The 15,355-nt window shown below is 39.7% G+C and overlaps 1 protein-coding gene across 32 annotated transcripts in view; it reads left to right on the top strand.

Moving 5' to 3' along the window:
• EIF4G3 (eukaryotic translation initiation factor 4 gamma 3) overlaps nt 1-15,355 on the top strand; it is a 371,563-nt gene that overhangs the window by 311,409 nt on the left and 44,799 nt on the right. For all 32 annotated transcript variants that reach the window (XM_074380218.1, XM_074380217.1, XM_039473805.2 and 29 more), the window contains 5 exons: nt 1,764-1,858; nt 4,895-4,988; nt 7,243-7,360; nt 10,380-10,600; nt 12,695-12,810. In XM_074380218.1, the coding sequence (XP_074236319.1) occupies nt 1,764-1,858; nt 4,895-4,988; nt 7,243-7,360; nt 10,380-10,600; nt 12,695-12,810 (644 nt within the window). The remainder of the gene's footprint in view (nt 1-1,763; nt 1,859-4,894; nt 4,989-7,242; nt 7,361-10,379; nt 10,601-12,694; nt 12,811-15,355) is intronic.

The raw sequence follows: 15,355 nt of genomic DNA, 5'->3' as shown, positions 1-15,355 counted from the left end.
CTGGGGAACAGAGTGAGACTCCATCTGAAAAAAAAAGAAACAAGAATAGAAAGAGACATGCAAAAAAGTGAAAGATGAAATAGAAGGCATTTTAAACCGAAGACAATAGTCTATTGACTAAGTTTAGGAACATTGGAAAAGAAAACCTTTTTCATAGGGAAATGATAATTTTCTGGCAGATAGCAAACACTCAGTATCCATTAGCTATTGTTACAGACACAGTAGAGCTCATAGTGAATTGTTAGGAGGGATGAATTCTGTGGAGAAGAAAGTTTACTTTTAAGTTTCATGAGACACCACACTTACTCTCCTCGCTCTAATACCTAGTGCAGTGCCTTTGAGGTAGTAACTTTTATTTATTTTTGAACCAGGATTAAGAGAGAAAAGGAGAAGATGTCACAGTCTAATTCATGGAAGATACTCACATATGACTAAAGGAAGAAAATAACTCTTGGAAAAGTGACAGATAAGAGCAAGTGGAGAGAAAGAACTAAGATATAAGTGTCATAGAAACAAGGAAGAAGCAAGAATGTTTATGATCAGTAATATCAGACAGCACAGAGAAAATCAAGAAGTATGTTAGGATCACAAAAGCTTTGGGATAGACACTTTGGTGATCTTTCAATTCATTCATTCATTCAGCAAATATTTATTGGTTTATCACTTAACAAGGCACACAAAGTCTCTTCCATCATGCAGTTTACATCTTATGGTAGAGGGGAGAGAAGAGACAATAAATAAATAAATTAAATATATCATTTTTCAAATAAATGTGTTCTGTAGAAAAACAAGGGAGAGGGGACTAGGGAGTACAAATCTTGGTGAGTAGGGCACAGTTTTTAATAGGAAAATTGGGGAAACCTATTTAAGCTGGTATTGTTTTAGCAAAGACGTGAAGCAAGTGAGGGCATTAAATCATGTGGAAATCTGGGGAAAGAGACTTTTAGGCAAAGGGAGTAGTACAGCTGAATCTAAGAAGGGCCTGAGCGGAAGAGTGGTAGAAGATGGGGACTGAGAGGCAGCAGGAGCCAGATTATTTAGAGACTGTTTGTAAGGAATCTTCTCCTTTTCTCTGAATGAGATAGATGTCAGAAGTGTTTTGAACCAAAAGTGACAGAATCTGACTTGTACTTTACTAGGATCACACTGGCTGCCATGATGAGCACAGCTGAATGTAGAAGCAGAAAGCCTAAAACAGAGGTCTCTACACTAATCCAGGAAAGAGGTGTTGGTCACTTAAACAACACTGCTAAAGTTGGTAGTAGATTCTGAATGTATTATATGGGTTGAACTGACAAGATTTACTAACAAATTGGATGTGAAGTGTGAAAGAGGAGTCAGGGTTTTCCATCTGAGCAGCTGAAATGTTGGAGAAGCAGGTTTGGGAAATGATCAAAGGATACTTGTGTCACTTGACCCCATTAAATACAATGTCTTTAGAATAAATAATTTCCATCTGACTTGTCCCAAAGTGTTCTAGTCATTAATTCTGTGACCACTGGATTTGGTCCTGCCTGCTCCAGCACTAAATATTCATTTGTGTCAGTTGTTTTTTTCTAGGTCAGTAATGTTTCATGGGTGATCCAAAATAACCAGTGCTTCTAGTTTATATTTTCCTGCTGTGGGTATTAAAAGATATTATCATCAATGCTTTAACAGCTTCTTTTGTCTTTCTCCTTGATTTTGAGAAAATACTGCTCACTCTTTCAATGTCAAACAGACTTGAGACAGATGGGAGACTGACACTCTGTTCTCCCCTGCAGGTGTCCAGAGAGTGGACGAAGGCGGGTGGAACACTGTACAAGGGGCCAAGAACAGTCGGGTACTGGACCCTTCAAAATTCCTAAAAATCACTAAGGTGAGTGTGACATTTGAAATGCAATTTACACTCTCCTTTGATGGCTTTAATATTAAAAAAAAAAAAAACATGCAATTTACAATAGTTGTAAAACATGAGTTTCAAAAGTACTTATTAATGTAAAACAGCAGTATTACAAATCCATGGGGTGATTTTTTTTTTTTTTTTTTTTTGAGACAGAGTTTTGCTCTTGTTGACCAGGCAGGAGTACAATGGCACGATCTCAGCTCACTGCAACCTCCACTTCCTGGTTCAAGCGATTCTCCTGCCTCAGCTTCCCAAGTAGCTGGGATTATAGGCATGCACCACCACTCCTGGCTAATTTTGTATTTTTAATAAGAGAGAGGGGTTTCTCCATGTTGCTCAGACTGGTCTTGAACTCCTAACCTGAGGTGATCCATCTGCCTCAGCCTCCCAAAGTGCAGGGATTACAGGCATTGAGACACTGTGCCCGGCTGGGGTGGTTATTTTTTAATGCAGACGCTTTTCTTCAAGTTGGTATATATCAGTGTATTGTATATGCTCATTTCTACTTCTGTAAGTGTTTACCAAAGAGGAGAAGACTAGGTTAATTCTTAGGCATAAGATGCTTAATATACGAGAGGTGATACAAGGATATTTAAGAAGTCTGTCAACTGCAAGCTTTAACACAATGTATCCATAGCTCTGGGGAGAAAAGCAATCTCCTGTTTAAACATAACCATGAAGATTTGCCTTATCCAAGGCCTAAAGGAAACTACAGAGGGCCTACTAGAAATCGTTCTGTAATAAGGCTTTTTTAGACTCTACTTTCCCTCTTTTGATAAGTCTGTGGACAGTAAGAGGAAAAAACTTTCTCTAGCAGTTATTTTCAGCAGTAAAAGCTGATCACTGTAAGTAGGATGAAGAACTTTGGAGAATGTAGAGAAAGCAGACTTAAATATGTTAAGAGTGGAAACTTCTGAAGTCCAGTGGGTTTTCTAAATCATTTGCAAATCTAGTTTGATTGTTACTTATACTTTCCATAGTTCTGAAAATCGGCATGCTGCCAGCAAAATACTGAAGCCAATCAAAACTAATGTGAAAACATTACATGAAAGAAGGTAACTGACAAGAAGTATAAAGACTTTTGTCTTTAAGAAAATTGGAATAAAATGGGCTATGTCATTTGCATCTTCACGGTTTTGTCAAAGCTTGCTTCATGATAGAAAATTCTTTCTCTGGATCCCTTGATAATGTCGTTAGCTAGGATCCTTTTCTCCAAGATTCTGGTACTTTCTTCTAGTTGTTTATATCTCAGAGCAGGAATTCCATTGCTAAATACAATTTGAGTCTTAATCACCATTGTCATCTAGAGACAATTTTATTTTATTTTATTTATTTATTTTTTTGAGACGGAGTTTCGCTCTTGTTACCCAGGCTGGAGTGCAATGGCGTGATCTCGGCTCACCGCAACCTCTGCCTCCTGGGTTCAGGCAATTCTCCTGCCTCAGCCTCCCGAGTAGCTGGGATTACAGGCACGTGCCACCATGCCCAGCTAATTTTTTGTATTTTTAGTAGAGACGGGGTTTCACCATGTCGACCAGGATGGTCTCGATCTCTTGACCTCGTGATCCACCTGCCTCGGCCTCCCAAAGTGCTGGGATTACAGGCTTGAGCCATCGCGCCTGGCCCTAGAGACAATTTTAACCAAAACTTTATGTTTAAAGAAGTCCTCCAGTATTTTGAAAAATGTGTCAGTATTTAATAACAACATTTGTGTTTTCAAATATTATGCTTTCTCTGCATGGATTCTATAAAAACAGTGCTGGTATCAAACCTCCAACATTACTACCTTAAAAATTTTAAATATGGCCGGGCACGGTGGCTCACGCCTGTAATCCCAGGACTTTGGGAGGCCGAGGTGGGTGGATCACGAGGTCAAGAGATCGAGACCATCCTGGTCGACATGGTGAAACTCTGTCTCTACTAAAAATACAAAAAATTAACTAGGCATGGTGGCGCGTGCCTGTAATCCCAGCTACTCAACAGGCTGAGGCAGGAGAATTGCCTGAACCCAGGAGGCAGAGGTTGCAGTGAGCCGAGATCGTGCTATTGCACTCCAGCCTGGGTAACGAGCGAAACTCCGTATCAAAAAAAAAAAAAAAAATTTAAATATGTAAATTGTTAATAAACTTTGTATATTCAGATAGTTACACTTTACGTACTGTACATGAATATCCTAGAACAAAACATTAAACATATTTATTGTTAATTGGGAGAGGTTTGTGTGAAAGCATATTTCATAGAATGGCAACATATTATGAGCTATCAGAACACAGAAATACCTTTTTTTATGATGAGCTATATTACAGCTTTTATGTTTTATGTATTTTATAGTAATATGCATTACAGTGTAATTTTATTTCACTTGTAATAGAGCTACATTACAGCTTTTATATTATATGTATTTTGTAATAATATGCATTATAGTGTAATTTTATTTCACTTGTAGTAAAGTTGTGCTTGGAAGATTAAACATGAGGTACCAGGCAGCTTAACTTCCTATGCTCCCTGCCTAACATTTCAATCTCTTTCTTCTTCTTTATGGAATACTCACATCCCATCTCCTGTCTCTCATCCCAACATGAAATTTTTGTGTCTGTTGATGTGTTTTCTGACAGTCATGAAAAGATACTAATGAATTAATTTTGTAGTATTTGTATTTTTCTCTTTTTAAAATTAATGGGTATTATTGTTCAAGGAGAATGATTAGAAACTGCTTATTACATTTAGCAAATTAATAAACCATCTTAAATAGGAGGACCTGGATGCATTCTCTAGATCAGTACCTTCAAACAATTTTTTATGGCAACTGGAGTCCAAGGAAGTGCTTGAGGGGCCACATGGGTCACAGTTTAATGAGAACAGCTCCGATTTCTGATTCTATTAAATTTGCATTCCAGACAATTTTTTTCTTGCTAAAATTGGTTCTACTTCACTGAAGAAGAAAAAAAAGAAAAAAACTATTCTTCTAGAATATTTCCTATAATTGACTTATGGTTCCTTATGTTACAGCCTACAATTGATGAAAAAATTCAGCTGGTACCTAAAGCACAGCTAGGCAGCTGGGGAAAAGGCAGCAGTGGTGGAGCAAAGGCAAGCGAGACTGGTAAGCATGCAGTTTCCCTTCTTCTCAAACATGGCTGTGAGCATTCACTTCACAGCGCATTCCCACGGTCATTGAATGATGGTTTTAGATGTGTAGACTAATCATGCCTGAAATTTTTTTTTTTTTTTTTTTTTTTTGAGACGGAGTTTCGCTCTTGTTACCCAGGCTGGAGTGCAATGGCGCGATCTCGGCTCACCGCAACCTCCGCCTCCTGGGTTCAGGCAATTCTCCTGCCTCAGCCTCCTGAGTAGCTGGGATTACAGGCACGCACCACCATGCCCAGCTATTTTTTTTGTATTTTTAGTAGAGACGGGGTTTCACCATGTTGACCAAGATGGTCTCGATCTCTTGACCTTGTGATCCACCCGCCTCGGCCTCCCAAAGTGCTGGGATTACAGGCTTGAGCCACCGCGCCCGGCCATCATGCCTGAAATTTTATTGGTAGCCCTTTCCTTTCAATACAAATCAATCCTTTCTCAGGATCCTTAAATAATTTTAAGTATTTTTTAAAATTTTCAGTTCATGCATTTAAGTTATTTATTTAAGACATTTATTTATTTATTTATTTATTTATTTATTTATTTATTTATTTGAGACAAGATCCCGCTCTGTCACCCAGGCTTAAGTGTAGTGGCATGATCAGGGCTCACCAGTCTCAACCTCCTAGATTCAAGCAATCCTCCTGCCTCAGGCTCCTGAGTAGTTGGGACTACAGGCGCACATGCTCACACCTGGCTGATTTTCTTTTTCTTTTTTTTTTTTTTTTAAGACAGAGTTTCGCTCTTGTTACCCAGGTTGGAGTGCAATGGCGCGATCTCGGCTCACCGCAACCTCCGCCTCCTGGGTTCAGGCAATTCTCCTGCCTCAGCCTCCTGAGTGGCTGGGATTACAGGCATGCGCCACCATGCCCAGCTAATTTTTTGTATTTTTAGTAGAGACGGGGTTTCACCATGTTGACCAGGATGGTCTTGATCTCTTGACCTTGATCCACCCGCCTCGGCCTCCCAAAGTGCTGGGATTACAGGCGTGAGCCACCGCACCCGGCTGATTTTCTTTTTTTTTCTTTTTTTAAATTTTTTGTAGAGATGGAGTCTCACTGTGTTGCCTCAGCTAGTCTTGAACTCCTGGGCTCAAGTGATCCTCCCACCTTGGCCTCCTGAATGCTGGCGTTACAGTTGTGAGCCACACCCAACCGCTAAGACCTTAACTTTTTAGGTTCCCTTTTTGTTGTTGTTCACAAACTTAGTATAGTTACAGAAATTACTGGGACCCTGAATTAAAAGGGAAACTCATTATGCTGAGAAAATAATCTTTTTTTTTTTTTTTTTTTTTTTTTTTTTTTTATTGAGATGGAGTTTTGCTCTTGTTGCCCAGGGTAGAGTTTGATGGCTCAATCTTGGCTCACCATAACCTCCCCATCCCGGGTTCAAGCAATTCTCCTGCCTCAGCCTCCCAAGTAGCTGAGATTACAGGCATGTACCACCACGCCTCACTAATTTTGTATTTTTAGTAGAAATGTGTTTTCTCCATGCTGGTCAGGCTGGTCTCGAACTCCCTTCCTCAGGTGATCTGCCCACCTCGACCTCCCAAAGTGCTGGAATTACAGGTGTAAGCCACTGCACCCTTCTGAGAAAAGAATCTTAATATGCAGGAGTATTTACTGTAATTTTAGGGAGTCGTAAAAGAATAAAGAAACAATGTTCAAAATCTTTTTCAAAAATCAGATTTTGAGAGATTTGACCTCAGGACCAAAATGTTTGGACCATCACAAACATATCTTACTGGCTGAGGAAGCCCAATGGAAAGAAGAAAAATTTCAGTGTTAACCCACTTCCCATATGTCCCTCCACTAAGTAATTTCAACCTTTTTTTCTTTAAATTTAAAAAAATGTCATTATTCAGTAAAACCCACCTGAATATTTGTACATGCATGGGATTGTAGCATTTGCGTTAGATAGCTTTCTCAAAGATGAGTTGTTTTTGCTTGCCTTCCTCCTAGTTGCCACTCCCATCCCTGTTTACTATTTTTTAAAGGAACGAATGGTTATAATAAAGATGTATAAACTCTCTATTACATGCAAATTCCCTCTAACACTTTGCTTCTCAGAATATGGTAGAGGGACCAGCAGATTGGCATCACCTAACCTTGTTAGGAATGCCTGGTCTCAGGCCTCACCTAGGGATGCAAATGACTATTATTTGCATTTCAGTCATGTGATTTGTATTTTTTTTTCTAAATCCTCAACACGTGTAGATGCCTTACGGTCAAGTGCTTCCAGTTTAAACAGATTCTCTGCCCTGCAACCTCCAGCACCTTCAGGGTCCACGCCATCCACGCCTGTAGAGTTTGATTCCCGAAGGACCTTAACCAGGTGAGAAGCCTACTTTTTATGTCTACTCAAAGCTGGTCTGCTTGCCAGTCTGTGTGGCAAGGTAGGAATAAGGATTTTGATTATAATCCTTATGGATGCATTTCTTTTGTTCCTAAAGTTGATTTCCTTCTTTAATCTTCACACACTATAATTTCTAAGATAGGAACATAATTGGGCAGTGGATTTGGGATTGGATGGGAGGGAAGGGATGCTTAAGAAAGCTAGGCCCACCCACACAGCACTGGAGGCATGTCTAGGGGCTCCCCAGGCCAGTGCTCCAGATGCTCTAGAAGCACCTAGCATTCTCAAGCATGGGAATTAAAGAACATGACAATCCACCCATATGCTCATACATTTCTCTGTCACACTCTTGTCTGCATTATATTTGAAGTTGTCCTTCAGTTTTTGCTAGTCTCCATATTTCACTATCTTTCTACTTTTGCTTTTCTAGAATTGATACAGTCAAGTATTCTGTTGGCTGGTTTACATACAATGAATGGGGACCCTGTGGTGCAGTCACAGAAAAGAACATTTTTACATAAGCACTTTCAGAACTGAAGTTTCTTTAAGCTCTAAAACTTTTTTTTTTTTTTAATTATTATGTTTTAGAGACAGCACCTTGCTGTGTTACCCAGGCTGGTATTGAACTCCTGGCCTCAAGTGATCCTCTCATCAGGCTTTTTATTATTGTAGTAATTTGATTAGGTAGATTTTGTAAACTATGTTACTTCTGAAACAGAGTTTACTTAGCACAGGTCAGCGTTTCTGGATGATTCAGATTGTCATTGAGTATCAGTTGTGGATCTTTGTCTTGTCATAAATTTCCCCTAATAATTCTGCTTTCTAAGCAGTTGTATACATTCTTTCACAGCAGTTAGACCATTCTCCTGCCTGAGTATCTCCTTTTCCCTTTTAATTTGCTGCTTCTGGTCTTCCATGGGCCAAGAAACTGTTTGCCCAGCTGGTTAGAATCGTCTAAAAGAAGACGAAACAGGGAAATATGGAGAGTCTGTCTTTTTTTTTTTTGAGACAGAGTTTCGCTCTTGTTACCCAGGCTGGAGTGCAATGGCGTGATCTCGGCTCATCGCAACCTCTGCCTCCTGGGTTCAGGCAATTCTCCTGCCTCAGCCTCCTGAGTAGCTGGGATTACAGGCACACGCCACCATGCCCAGATGATTTTTTGTATTTTTAGTAGAGACGGGGTTTCACCATGTTGACCAGGATGGTCTCGATCTCTTGACCTCCTGATCCACCCGCCTCGGCCTCCCAAAGTGCTGGCATTACAGGCTTGAGGCACCGTGCCTGGCCCTGGAGAGTCTCTCTTAAAAGGAATAAACTATATGTCATTAGCTAATCCAAGATAGCTTCTACTTGATTCTCAGATATTTTCCATATGTTTGGAATTTCTAAATAAAAAGATATATGGTAATCATAATAGTTCCCTTTCATTTATATAACTCATACTTTCATCGTTTTCTTTTTTTCTGAAATATTTTCAAAACTAAAATAAGAAATTACCAAAATTTGGCCGGGCGCTGTGGCTCATGGCTGTAATCCCAGAACTTTGGGAGGCCGAGGCAGGTAGATCACGAGGTCAAGAGATCGAGACCACCCTGGCCTACATGGTGAAACCCTGTCTCTATTAAAAATACAAAAAATTGGCCGGGCGCGGTGGCTCAAGCCTGTAATCCCAGCACTTTGGGAGGCCGAGGCGGGTGGATCACGAGGTCGAAAGATCGAGACCATCCTGGTCAACATGGTGAAACCCCGTCTCTACTAAAAATACAAAAAAACTAGCTGGGCGTGGTGGTGCATGCCTGTAATCCCAGCTACTTAGGAGGCTGAGGCAGGAGAATTGCCTGAGCCCAGGAGGCGGAGGTTGCGGTGAGCCGAGATCGCGCCATTGCACTCCAGCCTGGGTAACAAGAGCGAAACTCCGTCTCAAAAAAAAAAAAAAAAATACAAAAAATTAGCTAGGTGTGGTGGCTCATGCCTGTAGTCCTAGCTACTAGAGTGGCTGAGGCAGGAGAATTGCTGAACCCAGGAGGCGGAGGTTGCAGTGAGCTGAGATCTAGCCACTGTACTCCAGCTTGGTGACAGAGAAAGACTCCATCTCCAAAAATAAAAAAAAAATTACTAAAATTAAGGCTGGGCGCAATGGCTTATGCCTGTAATTCCAGCACTTTGGGAGGCCAAGGCGGGCAGATTACCTGAGGTTGGAAGTTCAAGACCAGCCTAATCAACATGGAGAAACCCTGTCTCTACTAAAATTATAAAATTATCTGGGCATGGTGGCACCTGCCTATAATACCAGCAAATCAGGAGGCTGAGGCAAGAGAATTGCTTGAACCCACGAGGCGGAGGTTGCAGTGAGCTGAGATTGCACCATTGCATTTTAGCCTGGACAGTAAGAGGGAAACTCCATCTCAAAAAAAACACAAAAAACAAAAAAAGAAATTAACCAAAATTATCACTGACTTTTTTGTTTTTGTTTTTGAGACAGTCTCACTGTCGCCCAGGCTAGAGTGCAGTGGCGCAATCTTGACTCACTGCAACTTCCTCCTCACAGGTTCAAGCAGTTCTTGTGCTTCAGCTTCCCAAGTAGCTGGGATTACAGGTGTCCACCACCATACCTGGCTCATTTTTGTATTATTAGTAGGGACAGGGTTTCACCTTGTTGCCCAGACTGGCCTCGAATTCCTGACCTCAGGTAATCCATCTGGCTCAGCCTCCCAAAGTGCTGGGATTATAAGTGTGAGCCACCTTGCCTGGCCACCACTGACATTTTTAAGTATTAATTAGTATCCCTTCAAAGAAAGTTAAAACATCTTAATAAATATTCCCTTTAAAGCACTCTTTTACTTGTTTGTTGAATAATTATACTTCGAAATATAATTGGTGCCTCACACATCTCGTGTTATCTGTGAAAAATTATTCTGCATACTTTCAGAAAGTCTTATTTTATAATTTGGGGTACATGTGCTTGTCTTTTAAAAAAAGTGTTGTTTTGCCTTTTAAGTCGTGGAAGTATGGGCAGAGAGAAGAATGACAAGCCCCTTCCATCTGCAACAGCTCGGCCAAATACTTTCATGAGAGGTGGCAGCAGTAAAGACCTGCTAGACAATCAGTCTCAAGAAGAGCAGCGGAGAGAGATGTTGGAGACCGTGAAGCAGCTCACAGGAGGCGTGGATGTGGAGAGGAACAGCACTGAAGCTGAGCGAAATAAAACAAGGGAATCAGGTGAGAGACTCGGCTTAAAGAGATGCAGATGCAGATTTGGGTTTTAAATTTGGAAGGAAAATAAAAACGAGACTCTGCCTGAGTACATTTTAGAATCAACACATGATAGCAACACATACCAGCATCTGAAGAGTTAAAGGGCACTTCATAGTTTTGTAACAGTTCTCATTCCCTAGGTCTACCTTTCCTCAACAGTTTATAAATTTTCTCTTTTTTCAATTAAATGTTATGGTGAGGAGGTCCTCCTGCTATCTTTTAAGTAGTCTGAATTTCTTATAAGTCCCCTTAACATCCCACACTTTACATTGCTGTTAGAGTGTATATGCTGTGGAGAGCCCCTCAAATGTGTGAAAATTCTCACATTGTTGAGCCACTGCAGACAAACCAAAGAGAAGGTATTAGGTTGTCTTTAATTGCCATCGTCTTCCTTAGTAACCTGTTGTTTTTTTATGTGTTTAGCATGTATGTACTTAAACGACTGAGATAATGCTCTAAAAATTGCTTCATGTATTTAACCTCTGTTTCAGTTTCCCTGTCTGTTAAATGAGATAGGTTTTACCTACCTTTTCAGAATAGTATGAAGATTAAATAAGAGATTGATATATGTAAATATTTAGAACAATACCTGATAAATACAAGGTTTTCAAAAAGTATTACATGTTGTGATGATGATAGCAATGGAAAACTTTAAATTGAAGATAATTTTCAGCCTCTGTAAAATATTAATCATGAACAATTACTGGTTGTTTTTAGTATTTATATAGCTTTCTGATTTGTTTCACTATTTAAATTGTTTTTCTTAACTGTAGTCCCTATATAGATTTCAGAGACAAATTAAAATGTCTTCTCCCAGTTGGTGTAACTTTAAATAATACAGCTTGAGGGACATGTGGCTTTTTAAAAAAATCTGTGCTATACTTTTAAATATAACAGGATAGGACATGAAAATATCTTGTGTGTAGTGAATAATGTAGCACAGCTGCCCTATGTGTTTTTATCGTCTTGTTCATTTGTTTGTTCACCAGATGCACAGTGAGTGTGCGGCACTTGGTTCCTGTTCTCAGCCTTCAGTCTGCTGAGTCAGAAAACCCTTTTTTAGTAATTCCACTAAAGATAAAAACTGAAAAAGGTGCTATGAAGGGAAGGAATTTAGTTCTAAGAAAATACTTAGAACTATCTGGTACCAAGGAATGATGCAGAATTGGGGCAAGGGAAGGTTTCCTTAATCTGAAGGACCAGTGGGAATGAAACAGGTTTGTAGGCAGGGATGGGTGTGAATCAGAGGGAAAGAGCACTCCAGACGGGATCACTCACTATGAGCAAAGCTGTAGTAGGAGCAGCCATGGTTTGTTCAAGCAACCGCCCAAGATCAGTGTGGTTCAAGCTTGGTGGTAAGCAGGGCCCTGACCTGTGTAGGATTGTAGGATTGTGAAGACCTCGTGTACTCTTCATCATTGAAGCAATGAGGAGCAATCATAATAGAGAAAGGAAGAAAAAAGCTCTACTTAGGAAAGTTTATCATGTTCCTAAATCTTGTTCATTGTTATTGTGAATTGCAATGTTACTTAGTGCACATCTATTCTAAAACAAAAGGTTTTTATATTCTGTTTTTATCTATTAAATGTAATCTATTCATCCAGGTGCGGTGGCACACAACTGTAGTCCCAGCACTTTTGTAGGCCAAGGCGGGCAGATCATGAGGTCAAGAGATTGAGACCATTCTGGCAAACATGATAAAACACCGTCTCTAATAAAAATACAAAAAAAAAAAAAAAAAAAAAGATAGCTGGGCGTGGTAGCACGTACCTATAATCCCAGCTACTTGGGAGGCTGAGGCAGGACACTCCCTTGAACCTGGGAAGTGGAGGTTTCAGTGAGCCAGGATCAGTCCACTGCACTCCAGCCTGGCCACAGAGCGAGACTCTGTCAAATGAATGAATGAATGAATGAATGAAGTCTATTATATTGTATCTATTAAATGCCTTTACTGTAAAAAAAAAAAATACGTAATATTGTCAACCATAATCTCACTATTTTAGTAGTAATTTTTTAATCTTTATGTTTTCCTCTTTTTTAAATTGGCCTCACTAATAGCAAAACCAGAAATTTCAACAGTGTCAGCTCCTGACAAGCCTGCATTATCAGAAGAGGAAATGGAGAGGAAGTCCAAATCTATCATTGATGAATTCCTACACATTAATGATTTTAAGGTAAATGAGAACACAAAGTCCTTTGACAGTACATAATAACTTGGCTCTGGTCTAAATCAGGTGTCATTGTGAACTGATAAGACTTAGATTGAGTAATCCAAGTCCTACACAATTTGGGTTGCTTAATGCTGATGCATTTATGCCAAATACTCTCTTTTAATTTGATACTATAATTTACAACATAGAGTGGTGGGCAGAGAGAATGAGTACCAATTCATCCTCTCTAAGAGAAAAGCAAATCGACTTCAATATTAAGGAACAAAAACAACACATTATCATTATGAAGCATTTCTGGCACCCTGTATGTAGCTGTCATGGTCTTTATTTTTTGAGACAGAGTCTTGCTCTGTTGCTTAGGCTCAAGTGCAGTGGCACGATCTTGGCTCACTGCAATCTCCACCTCCCTGGTTCAAGCAATTCTCCTACCTCAGCCTTCTGAGTGGCTGGGACTACAGACACCCATCACCACACCCAGCTGATTTTTGTATTTTTAGTAGAGGCAGGGTTTCACCATTTTGGCCAGGCTGGTCGCAAACTCCTGACCTCAAATGATCCACCCACCTTAGCCTTCCAAAGTGCTGGGGTTACAGGCGTGAGCCACCACACCTAGCCTGTCATCATCTTTATATAATAATACTATCGTCATTCTCATTTTAATATTGAAATATGGCTGGCATTAGTTTTTCTTTATTTCATAAAACTGAGGCGTAAAGAGACAAGCAATATGCCAGGTCAGACAGCCAAGTCAGAGATTTCAAGATAAGGCTTTGAATTTGCCCATCTTTAACCATTACCTTCTCTTTGATCTTCATTTTGAGATACTAGTGAATAAGACATTGTACCTGACCTCATGTGGCAGAGACAAACCGTAAACAAGTAATTCCACCAGCAGTTACTTAAATTGCAGTTATAATAAGTGCTGGTAGACCTATAGTTCTTATGCGAAATCCATTAATGGGATCTAATTAAGTGATCTGAGGTCAGGAAAGACTAATCTGTTAAAAAAAGTCTTATCTGTTAAAATATTTGTCAGATATATTAACTACTTTTGCTGCTTTGGCACTATATTATTAAAAATTCTTTCAAGATCACTTGTTTTCTTGGCCTGGTGCAGAGGCTCATGCCTGTAATCCCAGCACCTTGGGAGGGTGAGGCAGGAGGATCACTTAAGCTCAGGAGTTCGAGAGCAGCCTGGGCAACATGGCAAAATCCTGTCTCTACAAAAAATACAAAAATTAGCCAGCTGTGGTGGCATGCATCTGTAGTCCCAGCTACTTGGGAGGCTGAGATGGGAGGATCACTTAAATCCCAGGAGGCAGAGGTTGCAGTGAGCTGAGATTGTCCCGCTGCATTCCAGCCTGGGTGACAGAGTGAGACCTTGTCTCAAGAAAAAAAAAAAGAAAATATTACTTGTTTTCTTCACAGTATAGTCATCTGCTTTCTATAACACAAAAATCACTTTGGTTATCTATAGTTGAATCTTCTAAAACCTTCAAGCCTTTGAAATTGTCCAAAATCCAGAAGAAGTAGAAGGAAGTTTTTGATGATGAGTGAGGTGGAGGTGAATGCTTTGCAGAAACCATTGGAAATGTACCCCAGTAAATGAACATTAACTGGAAATAAGCAAGGAATAAACCTGATGATTCATCAGTTAGCTTCCTGGAAAATTAGGGGTATTATAAATTGGCAGCATTATTAATAATTATTATAAATTCTTGCATGGAAGTAGGGAAATGTGAACGAATTCAAAAAATTAGAATGGCCAAGGAAGATGAAATGCCAAGACAGTAAGGAAGAAAACAGTGGAAATTGGCTTCAGATGTAATTTGAAGGATGTACAAAGTCAATGAATGACCCTTTGAAAGGAGAATATATGATCCTGTGATGAACTGGAGGTATAGGGAGAAAAAGACCTTAGTAATACCTAAAGAGTACAGTAAGAGGACTCTTTGGAGAATCATGAGCCGTAGGCCAGGCCTGCAGTACAGAAGGGACAGTCGTTATATCTTTAGGATTTCATTGTGCAGTGTACAAAGCAACTGTACCTGCAATATGGTAAAAAGAACCAGGTATTAACTTTGGATGTTTATTGACTCTGTGTCAGGTGCTATTGCACATACTTGGTATCTATTAGTTTGTATCATCCTTGTAATATGTAATAATTGATATTATTATACACATTTTTATAGATAAGGAAACTGAGGTGCAAAGATGTGAAGCAACTTGTTCAAAATCTTTGTGCTAGTAAGTGGCAGATTGAGGATCCAAAGCTAAGCTTCTAGCTTCAGAGGAGAAAATGCTTTATCTCATTGCCTTTAGGGTACCAGTATGTCAGGCTAAATACTTAAAGAGCTGATCGTAAGTTTTTTCCCAAATATCTTCCTAGCAGGTGCTATTGTTTTTAACAGTAATTCAAATTAATATTTATTGAGCCTTTATTTTGTGCCTGGCACTGTGCCAAGGTCTTTATATAATGTGTGTGTGTGTGTGTGTGTGTGTGTGTGTGTGTGTGTGTGTGTATGTATTATACATTTCTCACAGTAAC

Source organism: Saimiri boliviensis, chromosome 11 (genome assembly GCF_048565385.1).
Source record: "Saimiri boliviensis isolate mSaiBol1 chromosome 11, mSaiBol1.pri, whole genome shotgun sequence".
Taxonomy (NCBI): domain Eukaryota; kingdom Metazoa; phylum Chordata; class Mammalia; order Primates; family Cebidae; genus Saimiri; species Saimiri boliviensis.
Note: the sequence above shows the minus strand (reverse complement) of the source record. Positions and strands in the feature narration are given on the sequence as shown.